Genomic DNA, 15,786 nt, shown 5'->3' on the forward strand with positions numbered 1-15,786 from the left:
CAAAACGGAACCCATCTGTGGGACAAAACGCCCGGGGCAAAACGGAACCCTGTTCCGTTATGCCCCACACCTAGGGTTCCGTTTTGCCCCATAGGCCTACCCGATTTTTTAGAAATAGGTTGCATGCATAATACATCGTAGCATATAGGCCATGCACTTAATACAGCTCATGGCTAGTACCTTCGTGTTTACAATATACACAATTATTTGGGAATCCGATATTAATGAAGTAAAATTTCAGCGCATTAAACATCTAGGCCTACATATCTTACACCAGACGGGTTGTAATTTTTTGACTCGATCTTGCTCGAATGTCAGTGGATTGTTTCAGATAAAATTTTTGTTGTAAATCCTCGTAGCCATACTTGTGTTCCTCAATATAATTTGCATAGACGGCAGTATTGCGAAGGCCTATTTTTCCAGGTGGTTCCGTTTTGCCCCGGGGGTCCGTTATGCCCCACCTTCCCCTAGTAGCCATCTCCCTCCCCTCCCTCCGAGTGGCGGCGCCAGGATTTTTTTTCAGGGGGGGGGGCAAAGCCGGGGGCAAAGTCAACCAAATTTCCACAAAATTACCGCAAAAAGTGGAAATTTTCGTAATGTTTGGTTTTTCTGGGGGGCAACAGGGGGGAAAGAGTTCTGACTGGGGGAATTCCCCCTCCCCCCGTGGCGCCGCCATATGGCGAGCCACTGCTCCCTCCCCTGAAAAAAAACTGTCCTTTTAAATTTAAAATGACCTTTGACATACTCGCGCGCTTCCGCCGAAAATACGTAACCTTTTTGCAGTAAATCCAGCGCCATGGGTGCAAAAGAGACAAAATATGCGCAGAAAAGTAAAGACTTTGTGAGAGACTATGAAAGTCGCAAATCTTCAGGGATTTTCAATACACAACAAGCATGACATGTTGACAAGCTAGAGAACACATGATAATCTCACTCTGCATGAAACACACGTGTGACAGAAGTCACTGATAGAATATTCCTTGATAATTTACTTGAGAATGTCTTTTTTTGGTGCAGGACAAATCGGAGGAAGAGGTACGTGGATTGCCACGTCGAGTAACAAATCAGTACCAACTCAAAGTACCAGCAAAGCACAGCCAGCCACCAGCAGTAGTAGTAGTTGGCAGCAAAGGATGGCGACTATACAGCGAGCTGATTTTGGCAGTTTAACTGGGTCACACAAGCACGAGCCACACAGCCCACCATCAAGTCCACCATTGACATCTGCAGATGAATGGGATTCAATTGATGCCGCTAATAATAACAACGACAGTGCAAATTTATCACCAACTTCAGAACAGGTAAGCAAACTACTAACTAGCATAAAATAAATAATGTTCATATTGTATATCGTCCAAACATTCTCAATATTATCATGATTATGTAGTAAGGGAGGCTCAAAATGTGATGAGGGAGATCATCTGGGGGAGGCCAGTGGCGTAGCGTCAGGGGACCAGGGGCACATGCCCCCCCCATTGCAATTCATTGCAAAACAATTAGAAAATCCCTGAGAGCCCGGTCCCTGCATGCCTGAGACCCCCAATTCACTGAATTATGGTCTCAGGAAAATCCCGTAGGAAAATTGCCAGACAACTTGTGTCTCCCTAATCATTGTCAGGGCGGATCCAGGAATTTTCAATAGAGGGGGCGCCGAGCCACCGCCGCCGCGGCTCGGCGCCCACACAAAGTCAGGCGCCACTCTGCAAAAATACACAGAGTCAGGCGCCGATCTGCACAAAATAGAGGGGGGGCGCCACTGATTGTTGTAGGTATGCTAGGTGAATTCAAATTTGCCATCAAACTGCATCATTTTACATACGGTATATCAAATTAAAGCCCTTGAGTAAAGAAAGACAAAACTGAAAACATTTTTGTCATAGCACTTTCCGTAACAAAGTTACATCTTGTCAAAGATTGACTTTCATCAAAAAGATTCTGCTAGCAAAATTCCCCAAAACGGCATTTAGGGGTGTTTCTAGATCTTAGTCTCATGGCGATAGCAGCTTTTTTTAATGGAACTGCTATCAAAATCCTCTAAAATTCCATGTGCGACTTGATTATCACCATAAAAATCATATATTTGGGTCAAGTGAAGTATAGAAAACATATATTTATGTAGGTTTCCTTCACCGACCTATTCTCGAAAAAAAATTTCTATGTAAATATGCATTGTGTTTGGGACCCGGACTAGGCGAATTTCGCTGACTAGTAAATGTGTTAACTAAGGTTTGCCTGGGATACCTAATTGTTGGTGCCCCCCTCCCAATATGATGACCCACGCTACAGTACACCACTGGCCCTGGCTTAGGGGCTGTGCAATAATTGGTCCTGTGTCTTTATGGTGGGGCACATTTGCGTTACAAGCACTGATTTTGATCATTTGTCTTCCTTTTCACTAAAATTGATACATACCGGTATGTAACAATACATCTCACACCAGCAAAACTATACATTTTTGGAAAGCTTATGTTCCAAGGAATCCAACTATGCAAATTTGAAGTTGGTATACAGGGTGTGTACGAAAATATATAGGGTGATATCATGAAAAAGTTTAATTTTACTAGTAAATTGATAATTTATTGCACTTGCTACTGATATGGAATACCTCAAATGAAATCTAATTTTGTGACAGGCCACACTATGAGCTTTAATAAAATATATACTTTTGCTATGTTATGGTGGACCAAAGTGGTGATACAGGGTGCGAAAATTTATGTAAATTCATGCACCAAATGTTGATTACATTTTTGAAAATATTTTCTTTAGAGTGTATCCTACATTTATTTTAACTGCATATATTTAGATTCCTGGGGTAAAAAGCTTTCCAAAAATGTATAGCCTACTTTTCCTATCTTGGAATTGAAAGCCAAAACGCATGTTGTAACTGAAAATTTTGGCATTTGTGTGTAAGTGAATAGGAAAAAATTGTGGTTCTTGTGACTTGCGGTTCTCAGTGAATACTTGTAAACACGATTTGATAAAATTAATAGCTGAATATGAATAATGAATGAACAAGTTTTCATTTGAGGTATGATTTGCATATGTACATGTATAGCACACAATTTGACAATGATATAATTTAAAATTCAAAAAGATATATCATGTCTTCAAAGCATTTGCCATAGAGATTGTACATACTCCTCTACCACTTATCCTCTACCACTTATCCACCAGGTTTATATTCGTTAACATTTTAATATTTTTCACTAATTAAACAAATTTGAATTCCAAATTGTGAAACATATTTTTTTGAAAATTAGAATAATCAAGCTGTATAATGAGCCCAAATTTGATGCAATTGGACCAAGAATAGCTTTGTGACAACAAGTTATTTCAGAAAGAGGAGAGAAAAAATGTAACGGCACCAGGTATTTTGGGGTCCCACCATAAGACACATGACCAATTATGAGCCCGGGGGGAGTAAAATTGGAGGGGGGCCAAGCAGTGCTGTACGGTGCAAAAACTGATTGAGGAGCCAGTGGCTCCTAACTTTATCAATTTAGGCGCCCAAATTTTGCTCCCAAGTAAAAAAACAATTTTAAGTTTTTTAGGCTTACTTCCATTTCCAGTTCCGGGTTCTACTAGGTTCATTAAAAGTATCAACTGCTGTTGGATTCCCTGATTTAATTGTTTCATCGTCATCCTTCTTGTTTCCCAAAAGCTCCATCAAATTAATTTTTTTATATTTTTACGCCATCTTGAGTGCTTAAAAACAATCAAAACTTTTGACCTATCCTATATTATCATCAATATGTATATGTTTTGCATTTGCTGGCGATTAAAAGCTTTAACAGTTGGTCGCCATTGGCCCCATGGATTGAAGGTTTAGTCACATCAGAAAAAATCTAGTCGCCAATGCGCCTAAAATGGTCGTACCGTACAGCACTGGGGCCATGAAATCTTTGGCAAGCCGAAAGGGGGGGGGGGGGCAAGCAATTTTGGCCAGCCTGAAATACTGTTCAGAAGAGCTGTAGGAGCTTACATGGATCGAATCCATGGGTTCCTACAGTCTGAGGGCCGATGTCGATGACACACATTCGATGCGATGGGTGTAGTAGGAGAGCTCCGGCTCAATTGAGCCCAAAAATGAAGGTCAGACATTCATGGGTCACCTTTTTAGGCCCATGTCCATGAAAGTCAATTCCAAGTTTATCGTCACTTTTATTTCCAGTTTGGTGAGGTGACTTTTTCATTTTTCATTATTTCATCAGATTTCATAATTGACCTAAAAAAAAAATGCATGTTGATTTAAAGCCAAACTCATACGATTTTTAAACATGTTTTTTATATGGGTAGAGGAAAGCATGTATGATTTGATAACAAAAGTCCTCTTACATTGTATATAGATAGATAAGCAGCTATTAAACTAAAAAAAATATTAGAACATATGGCCCATGAAAGTCAATTCCGAGTTTATCGTCACTTTTTTTTTTTCCAGGTTGGTTGACTTGGTGAGATGACTTTTTCATTTTTCATTATTTCATCAGTTGTTTGCAAAAATGGAAATAAATGCGACGAAGAAATTGTCACGAAAAGTATGCGCATTTAGTTGTTAATTTGCATAATTTATGCGGAACGCTTCTACAAATATGGTTGGAAATCTGAAGAAATTTGCCTTGTGGAGCTGTATCTGGGGATCCGTAAGAACCCTGGCGCTATGATGATGAAACTTGGTAGGGGGTAGCATGACCAGAGGACAGGGTTGTAGCTACGCTGGGCAGCAATTTTTTTACCATTTCATATAAATTTTACCCGGCACTAAAAATTGCCTAGTTATAACCCTGCCAGAGGATCTCGACCTGATTCGATTTTCAGCACAAAATATGGCAATTAAGTACCTAATTTGCATTAATTTATGCAAAAATGCAAAAACCTATTTTCTCGGAGACTAGGGGTGACACGTTCTTCAAACTTGGTGGGTGGTGCATCTTCACCCCAGACAGAACAAGTTTGTATTGGTCAGTGGGTCAAGGCCACCCGAGGTTATCCAAGGGTCATCTGAGGTCAAATTACTAAAAACTGTCATAATTATGGGCATGAAACTTGGTGGGTACAGTCAACATTTAGAGTCAAATTTTTGGAAGGTCATTTCAGGGTCATCCAAGGTCACCCAGGGGTCATCTGAGGTCAAATTACTAAAAACTGTTGTATGGGCAATTGGGCATGAAACTTGGTGGGTACAGTCAACATTTAGAGCCAATTTTTGGAAGGTCATTTTGGGTCATCCGAGGTCACCCAGGGGTCATCTGAGGTCAAGTTACTAAAAACTGTTGAATGGGCATGAAACTTGGTGAGTACAGTCAACATTTAGAGTCAAATTTTTGAAACTTGGTGGGTACAGTCAACATTTAGAGTCAAATTTTCAGAAGGTCGTTTCGGGGTCATCCGAGATCACCCAGGGGTCATCTGAAGTAAAATGACTAAAAACTGTCTTATGGGCATGACACGTGGTGGGTACAGTCAACATTTAGAGTCAAATTTTTGGAAGGTCATTTCATGGTCATCCGAGGTCACGGGTTATCTGAGGTCAAATTACTAAAAACTGTCACATGGGCATGAAACTTGGTGGGTACAGTCATCGTTTAGAGCCAAATTTTTGGACAGTCGTTGCAAGGGCATCTGAGGTCACTCAGGGGTCATCTGAGGTCAAATTAGTAAAAACTGTTGTATCAGCATGAAACATGATGGGTACAGTCAACATTTAGAGCTAAATTTTTGGAAGGTCATTTCGTTGTCAAATTAGTAAAAACTGTCGGATGGGCATGAAACTTAGTGGGTACACTCACCAGGCTTCCTGTTAGTGTGCGTCATTGCGTCCAGACGCGTATTTTACAAATTTGGACGCAAGTTCACATGGCTAATCAAGTATTTTAAGTCCATGTCACATGCATGTGGGCGCGAGACAAAACTTGAAATTTTATCATTAATTGATGATAAAAATAAGAAATTTGTATTCTTTTATATTTTTAAAATAATAAAAGCCCCAAAATTTTGACTCACCTGCTAAGAATTGAAGTAAATTCTGCAATATTTGTAAATGCAACGTCAGGAAATCGTGCACTTTTTGCATGCTTTCCTAACGATCGTTGTTTGATGGCCTGGGGAAGTCCCGATTGATTTGTTTACAAGCTGAACATGTGCCGCTAACGTGCGGTTAAGGGTGGGGTATGAACGTTTGGACAGTATTTATTTTGGGACATTAGAGCACATCAGACATATCGAATTGCATTCTGAATACGAAGAATGTCATTCTGATATCAAATAATTTTGATTTTTGAAATTAGCAATTTAATACACATTTTATGGCAAATCATTAAAATTGATATTTTTGATATTTAACAGTACTTGAAGTAAACTTTATAAATCTGAATATTTATACTTAAAGTGTATGTAGGTGGGATGAAAAACCGACGATCAATTGAAAATTTTGACCTTTCGTATTGAAGATATGGATTTTTTTCAAAAAAAAAAAAAAAAAAATTAGGTCTTTTTGGGAAAAAATCCATATCTTCAATATGAAAGGTCAAAATTTTCAATTGACCGTCGGCTTTTCCTCCCTGCTACATACACTTTAAGAATATATCAATAGATTTATATAATTTACTTCGAGGACTGTTATATATCAAAAATTTGAACAATATTAAATTTTTATAATTTGTCATAAAATTTGTATTATATTGTGATTTTCAAAAATGAAAATTATTTGATATCAGAAAGACATGCTTCGTATTCAGAATGCAATTCGATAGGTCTGAGGTACTCTCATGTCCCACAAAAAATACTATCGAAACGCAATAAACGCTCATTTTAGATCCCTTAATGTATATTAAATTATTTATCACAACCTGACAATATTCAATTTTTAATATTTTAAGTTTATTTTCTCATAAATAATCTAGGTTTCCTTTATTTTAATTAGTATTATTGTTACGATGAATAAAAGCAATTTTAAAGACAAAATTCAAATGATAACCCTTTTTTCGTATTATTTGTGGCAGCGCACTAGTTTTAGCTTTGTAGCATCAACAGCACGTTAATTTAAAAAAAGAAATGCGGAAGTAAAATTACGAACGAAAATTTGTTCCAGATTGACAGACTTTGCTCATGTTTTTGCACCTGTTTTTGACCACCTTTCTAACCAAAACTGACACGGCGAAAATGCACTTTTATTTTTTTTTAACAATCAACATTTGATGAGGTGTAGACCCGGGGTATGTGTGTATCGTCATAATCGTGAATTTCAGATGGACGCACAAAAATCTGTCTGGACGCAAGTTTTTGCAACCTCGTCAGCAAACTTGCGTCATTACGGACGCACATTTTAAAACCTTAACGGGAACCCTGATACTCACCATCAGCCAGGTAATTATGCCCAGCAGAAAACCACCAAAATTTAGGGGTCAAAGGTCAAATTTCAATATTGGTCCAATCCAAGCTCAAATTGAACAGGCAAATCACCGTGGGTTGTTGCTGGTTCATTTACTTCTGCCAAAAGTAATCGGGAAAGCAGGCCGTCACGAAAGCAGGCGAGACTCATGGTTCGAGAACCGCCTTGTTTTTGTTTGTTTTTTATTCCCTGTGCTTGGAACTGATGGAGGGAGAAAAGACATCAGTTCCCAACGATCATGAACAATTACATATAATCAAAAAATTCTTTTTGAGCAACAGATGTACAAAGAGAGACAGACGAGACAAAGACTATGGACGAAGACAGCGATCACCCTCACTCATATACAAAACATACAAAAAGACATACATACAATCTACATTGTAGCCATGATATATACATAATATAAAAGTTACTTTATCAATGTCGAAAGAAAACTTTTTAAAGTGCTTGCCAAGATGCTAATTGTTTTCAGTCTGCTACGATAATTGCGGAAGTCATTTTTTGTAATTTTGAGAACGAAGTACAAAACAAAATGTGGTTCAAACATGCAATGCATTTTAAAAACATATTCATTCACCAATCTTTTCACAAGAACAAATGATAATGAGGACAAATTAAAAAGAATGATCAGAAATAATTACTAGGGTGATTACGAAACTGATGCATGCTTGTACCATGGAAGAAAGAGATAAGAAGGAACCACAACGAACGCATTCACTTTGTCCACTCCCTTTACCGACATTTAGTTGACATTGTTATTCATGAGGATTTACTTTGATCAATACCCTGCGTTAAATAGGTGATTGGTATTGTATTCCATGTATTTGCATGTCTTCTGGAGCGTGTGTGAAGGATGATTTGAACTAATGACCTTCCGTGCAAGCACCCTATAGGATTTTCTTTGGTGACGTGATCATCGGTCATTGATGGCCTACATCTTTTTCTTCCATTTTGCCCAATTTTTTCGAACTTTGATGACTTTTTTCTCAGAGTTGGCAGTCTTTGGCACTGAAACGAGTTAGCTAGTTACGATTATACACATATAAACTATTAAATTAAACAGGTTTTATGTACCGGACTCAACCAGAACATTGTGCATTATTTAAGAACATTTTACATCTATTTTCCATCGAAAAAGCCACCAAAATCTTACCTTATTTGCTAAAGATGAAACTCGCAAAAAACGGCCGATTTTGATTACCTTTTCGATGTTTTATAGGACATTTTCTACACAACACGATCAAGAAAACAGTTTGACTGTAGATCCCAAAACAAAGCTACTATACATGTTCAGAGCATCAGTGAAATTCCATAATCTTACTTCTGGGTAGCGTTTGTTTGTTCGTGGATGGGTTTGTTATAAATTTTTTCCAGTAATGATTTTGCCAAGCATCGATCGCGGTAAATGGATCATACATGAAAGTAAGTACCATTGATAGCTTTTCTTTTCATGCGTCAATAGATAAGCGGATTAAAACTTGGCCGATCGAAGTCGTTGTGGTTCCTTCTCATCTCTTTCTTCCATGCTTGTACCATATTTTGTACTATGTTATCAAAATTTAAAAAAAATGAATTGGGGAATTATCAAAGCAGGCTGTGTTTGGCTGACAATATGGTTATTGTACTTATTTTTGTGTATAAAGTTCCCCATAGAGTGACAATTATTCTTCTAGTTCTCAATTTCCATGATAATTCACAAACGTGTGTAGTGTAATTAATGACTCATCTGATTGTAGGTAACAATAGGCACACTCTGCCAAATAGGCTTCTGATGCATTGCATTCAAGTGGTTTCACACAAGTTTGAAAAGAGCCTACAAAAGGCTCTTACTGGTATTGATCACTTTCTGGATTTGGTATCATTTGTATCTGATCCATCATTTGCAAATTACCGTATAGTACCTCAAGTGTAATTTCACTTCAAATTTTCATGGTTGTGACCACTCATTAGTTATTAGCCAATTAGCAAGTCTGTTTACTGACTTAAGGTGGTATTTGAGGCATTTTGGAAGACAAGTGCTCTATGCATGTTTTAAACAGATTTGAAATTGAGTACAGAGCAAAGCACACTTATCATCAATATCAATATGCCTTTTGTTTGAAGCAAATCAGTGGTTATGTATGAATATTACAAATACGGTAACTATAGTTCTGAATGTTTCCATGTTCCAGTGTATGATGCGTAATCCTCTTCCTCTGTTTGTATGATTATATTAGGCTGGCGGGTAAGCATCATTAATTGATCTCGTACACTGGTATGTAATGTGTTGTTTGTAATGTTCACCCTTGACTGCTCATATCCATAAGTACCAGACTTGAGTCCTGTTTATCAGGGACAGTCTGTGAAGCTCAGTGGTAGAGCACTCGCCCGACAAGCGAGAGGTCTGGGGTTCAAGTCCCCGCACAGGCAGGTATGTCCAGAGTTTTTACTCCGGTATATCTGCCTATGCATGTTATGCGTCCATTTGTAAATTCATGTTTAAATATGCTAGTGTGCGATGCGTAATTCTTCTTTCCCCTGTATATAGTTCTGTGTTATCTTACATGCTCTTCGAATCTTTTTAACTGGACCTAAAAAAATACAGGATTTTTGTGGTGGTCAAACTTCTGGTACTCCACCGGAACATAATGTCAATGAAAACTCAAGCCTGTTGGATAGTGAACACTAAGCCTAAATGTATATAATTCAATTAATTTTGATAAAATTAGAATGTTGATTTAAAGAAATCTAACTTGGGGCCCTTTGCATGCACTAGAATAGCTAATAATCACCCATTTTGTTTTGCTTTCTTTTAATTACTGTTATCAGTACCATCACCCACAGGAAGGTATCACCAAGTGCATCTGCAACAGGAACTTCACTGAGATCAGCTGTGTCTCTTGCGGAATGACATTTGAAGGACGAGTGAGAACCCCTTGCCCTAGACATCCCAATACCATTCACCTGATGGACATGGACAGATGCCCAGTATGTCGTGCCACAAACCTGACAGAGGTGGAGGTGATGTCAATGACAACACCAACAAAGACCGGGATGATGCATCAATCAAGGCCCCATTGATTCAACAGCCCCAGATGACTTATGCTGATGAACATTGTGATGAGGAAATCAGGTGGATTGCTCATCTCTAATTGATGGTTTGATCATGTCTTTTCTATGGATCTGAAAAACAAAATATAATAATGCCTAGATGGACATGACTATATGACATGATGTGATCTGATCTGTCTAAAGTTGGCAATAATGGAATTGATATAATGGGAAAAAATTAGGAAAAAAAAAACATTTAATAATGGCCATTAAAAGTTCATAACTTTGCAACCAAGTTTGCCAGGGAATACAGGGACTTGGGGATTTAAACATCAAAACAGAGGTACTGAGCAAGTTACAAATGGTAATTACTAAATTTTCATAAATTTCTGACTTTGTGATGATTGGATCAGATCATGTCACAAAGTACATGTAATGTAGGAGACAAAATGTGTCCAATTGTAGTGCTTTTGGTCAGGGACATGTACAGTCAGTGATTTCGGTGTAGATGTCATTTGGTGCATAGTGCAGGTGCAAAAGAGCTGCCTCATTGCTATGACATAACTGACTGCACTAGACTAAAACAGCACTAAATTGGTTTGCCAAGGAAGTGGCATTTAAGATGATCAAAACTGGCAATGGTGTAATTTATTACTTTTGAATTAATCTGTATGTTTATCCTTGTGGGTTGTTAAACATTTTGATTGAGCAGGTAAACCATTTGTATTGTGATACTTATTAGTAAATTATTACATTTTACATCAATTATACTGTTGGAGTCAAGCAAACTGATGTGGTCACATGTTGTTGGGAGAAGTTTACAAGGGACAGTCATGAACTGAATGGATACAATTGTGGGGAACATAAAGAAGGGTATGCTACATGAATACATTGTAAGGGGTGGTGCAATAATTATGTGTACCCCAGGGTGGTGAATTCTCAAAATGGTCTGCCAAAAATCGCTTGCCCCCTTTTGACCGTGCCAAAAATCTTTGCCCCCCTTTCGATGTGCCAAAAACCTTTGCCCCCCCTTTGACGTGCCAAAATATTTGCCCCCCTTACCCATGCAAGATTTTTGTGAACCCCAGTTTAAAACCTTAGATTGTCTTATCATATAATGCGAGCACATTTTGCATATTTGAACGTGTTCCTAACGTTTTCCTACGCCTTTTTTAGGGCGTAATATAGAAACAGTGCCCAAAATATCTGTGCCAAAATTTGCTTGCCCCCCCCTTTGACCTGCCAAAATCGCTTGACCTCCCCCCTTTTGACCTGCCAAAAATGCTTTCCCCCCTTTTGGCCTGCCAAAAAATCTTTGTCCCCCCCTATAATTCACCCCCCCGGGGGTACATATAATTATTGCACCACCCCTAAGTGTGGGGGAGTGTGTGTGTGTGAGATGTGGGGTGTGCGCATTTGTAAAGACCTACAAACCTGCAAAGACCATGTCTCATTTGCTGGTGTAAAAAGTCCTGTGGGTTCACTGTTTGTAGTCTGGATTCAGGTGTGCAAGATCCTCAGTTAAATAGAACAAAGTTGCAGGTCCTCGATTGCAGGTCTTAACAAGTACTGTAATGGCGTGCGTGTCAGGGGTGAGTGAGAAAGGAGTCAAAGAGAGAAAGTAAGAGAAAGAAAGTGTGTGCTTATGTGCCTGTCAAAGATGTAAAGGTGGGTTGGTTTTGTGTGTGTGGAGGCATATGTGTCTGCATTTTATGTTAAATGTTTGTGTTTGGAGGTGTGTTTATTTTTCTGTGGTCATTACCCTTCTCCAAGTCATAAAATATCAACAAATTGAAGAACTATCCATTTTGTCATTCACTGTTAGTGGTTTCTTCACATACCAAAGACAAATCAGTTTATCAATTTACCAGGGGTTCCAAAAGCGAAGGTTTTACAGATTTTTTATGTATACTTCTCCCACACATGGATCTACATGTACTAGTAGATTGCTTTGAATGTATTCATTTGAGGAATTACTCTTGTAGCTAAAGTGAATGCAGAAGAAAATTTCAGTACTAAACCAATGTGTGCCTAGAATTTCATGAACAAAAAATACCAAATAATGACTTAGTCATGAAAGGTAGATCTTTTCCACAATTTAGGATAATATTTGTCTGTATGTGTGAGCAGACACATGGAAATGAGAGGAGCAAATATCAGCTATCAGCTGAATTGTGACTGTGGAATTATCACACATTGAAGTGCCTCATGTTTTGCCCTAAATTTATAAGTTAAAGTTGACTCCAACTTATTATGTGACACATTTTTGATTTTGCAAGTTGCAAGACACTTTTAAGTGATGCTTTGTGTTATACATGTACCAAATATATCATTTAATGTTTTGATAATAGAAAGGGATACATGGCCATTTGAAAGCATAGTATTTATAATGCTTGTCACTTTCATACTCATCCATATTTCGAGAAAGATAATTCATGTTGAAATTCATTTTGAAATACAAGGAACATTTTTGGCCGCAAAGACATGAATCATTTTTAACATGAGAAACATTGAAAATGGTTAATCCTACCAAAGATGGATTAGTGTTGTGTCAAATTGAAATGGCTGTATCACCTGAACAGTATGTCTTCAGAACTTAACCACACTACTTGAGTTGCTCTTATAATGCATCATTTTGTTATATCTTCCTTAAAATAGTGAATGTGAAGTTTTCCCAGGGACCTTATATTTCAAGAAGGATATGCATGTGTTTAAAAAGAATGTAGTATACAATTTACCAGGGCTCATTATGTGCTAGGACTCGCTGCCAAATTTCACAAAATATTCTAGAGCTGTGAAAAATATATGTCAATGGTAACAAGAACTTACTCAAGGGTCTGAAGGCTATACTGCTTGTAGAATCCATCCGCAGTATGAAGCCCTTCTAATTAGCCCTACAAGGAACACATGGAGGGATCAAAATGAGAAGATAAAAGGTGAAAATTTCAATTGTTTACTTATTTAAGTTGAGGACAATTTTTTTTCACTTGATCTCATTCTTATTTAGGGTAGGAAAACTCTTGTTTAGGGTGGGTAAACAGTGTTGGTAAGTTTTACTTTAGGAAAACCTGTGTTAGTCTACATGTGTATAGTGTAAACATGTCATGATATCCAGTTTATGTTAAGTTTCCTCGTCTCTCATAATTCCAGAAAAATACATCACCTTTGGACGGTTACTGGATATTAAGGTCAAATTTTAGTGTGTTTGTAAAATCCACTTATGTAAAAAGAACTGAAAATAATTTCTAATTTTAGGGAGGTTGGTTACTTTTTTTTTCTTATATATAGGTTGCAAGCAGGATTGTGTTTGTGGGTGGACTTTTTTACTTTTAGATTGTTACTATTTTAGCAAAGACAGCAAAGTTGTCAACATGGTCTGTTTTACTCTGAATGAGTGATGTAACATGCATTTTAAAGTGGGTTAAGTTCTGAAGATAGAGTACGTCTTCGCTTATTATAAACTCTTCAAAAAAAGTTTGGAAAGTTTCCAAAATGGCTTTATATCAGAAGTATTTGAAATCTATTTCCATATTGTTTCATATCAATACAAACATTGCTCTTTCCTGTCAAAAATGACACCAAATTTTGTGACCATTACTTATTCCATGGTTGAGTAATTGTCTTTGAAAGACAAGGAGGTCTCAATCTCAAACAAAATGTGACAAATCTGCTATTGTCTGCGCCATTTGCATCAGTAAACATGAATAAGGAATATCATACTGTTTCATTAAAAACGGTTTCAAAGTGCTGCCAGTCTTCTGCAGCCGTTGTTTTTCTTGGGCGGCCACTTCTGGGTCTGGCTTTGACATCTCCGGTCTGACGAAATTGGGCTTTTAGCTTGGAGATCATACTGCGGGAAACTCCAAAAGTTGCCACACTTTGATTCTGAGGTATGCCAGCCTCAAGCTGACCAATACCTTGAGCCTTATCCAGATCTGATAATTTGACCCATGGTTGATTAGAACTTTCTTGCAAATGACCACTATGAAGAAGTGACCAGCAAGGGAGATTGACTTGCGTTGATCCATTAGAATCCACATGTAGAACCATCCTAGCACTTTTTATTCAGCATGATGTACCGGTACTGCAAACAACTTTACATTCATTCTTTTATTCATATATTAAACCACTCGTTCATTCATTCAAAGCAATAAGATGAGTGCAGACAATGGTCATTTTGGCACATTTTCTCTGAGACCTCTCTGTCTTTCAAAGAATGTTACTCAGCCGTGGAATAAGCTATCGTCACACACAAGGTTTCATTGTTGACAGGAAAGAACAATGGTTTCACTGATATGAAACAATGTGGATATAAATTTCAAAATTTTCTGATATATAGCCGTTTTTGAAAGTTTCCAAACTTTTTGTGAGGAGTTTATATTTAAGAGTTGAATGTACTGTACTTGTAGTATGTATTGAACAAACCAACAGATGGGACTATGCCTATGATTTGTACGAGGAAGTTTTTTTTTCAGAGATTGCACAGAGATCTGCTCAATCACCAGTTGTCGGCAGAGTTTACATTTTCCTTTTCACTGCACTGACATCTCAAAAGTAAACTCTTTCAAATGGTTTGAATTTGAAATTTGGCTTCCCAAAATTGGGCTTATGCTGCAGGGGGGTATTTTTGGCACATCAAAGGAAATAAGAGGCCGTCAGCGTGACGTCATATGCCGCCATCTTGTGGGTACACGCTGCGATGGTCGTTCAATCTCCATGCGTGAACAGTAAAATCACTGCGCCGATGCGTGAAAACAGCTGCGTGGCAAGCTGCGCCCTGCGCGTAGTGTCTGGCGCATGAACACACGTATCATTTGTACCCACAAGATGGCGAAAGGCTGACGGCCTCTATTCACACACATGAGAGTTGCACAGTCCCTTTTAGAGATGGATTTGACACAAGTTTTGATAATACATCATAAGTATCTGTCTTACCCCATTGTAAGTTTTTGCATTTGAAAATGAAGATTCAAATTGAGGTTGAGCATTTACAATGTGTTCCCAATCTGCATGAAGTTAATCCTCACTTCTGTAAATAAACCCAACTCTGATATTATTGGTTGATTCCAAGAATGGTTCAAATGCAGCTAGGATCGATCTGTTGGCATGTTCTCTTGATGGGGCTGTTGTGTTTACAATGCCAATGGCATACAACTTTGTCCTGGGTGAACAAAATGTCAAAAGTACCCACCCATCTGGAGGGTTACAATTTCACACCAGTATGACATGAGAAAGTCTTCCTACTGTTTAGAATATATATACGGTATATGTTAAAATAAAGCCCCGATGCAGTAGTTTTTTTAAATACATGTACATTTATAGTTGCCCTTAAACAGGGCTAGGGATGAACGCCAGGGTCTTATGTT

At 38.0% G+C, this 15,786-nt stretch overlaps 1 protein-coding gene across 1 annotated transcript; it reads left to right on the top strand.

Moving 5' to 3' along the window:
- Positions 1 to 871: 871 nt before the first annotated feature.
- Positions 872 to 11,368, top strand: LOC140147763 (uncharacterized). The gene is made up of 2 exons (XM_072169517.1): positions 872 to 1,301; positions 10,199 to 11,368. Exons 1-2 carry the CDS (start codon positions 999 to 1,001, stop codon positions 10,448 to 10,450), a joined length of 555 nt encoding a protein of 184 aa, XP_072025618.1. The 5' UTR covers positions 872 to 998; the 3' UTR covers positions 10,451 to 11,368.
- The last annotated feature ends 4,418 nt before the right edge of the window (positions 11,369 to 15,786 follow it).

The sequence above is a fragment of the Amphiura filiformis genome, chromosome 3 (genome assembly GCF_039555335.1).
Source record: "Amphiura filiformis chromosome 3, Afil_fr2py, whole genome shotgun sequence".
NCBI lineage: Eukaryota > Metazoa > Echinodermata > Ophiuroidea > Amphilepidida > Amphiuridae > Amphiura > Amphiura filiformis.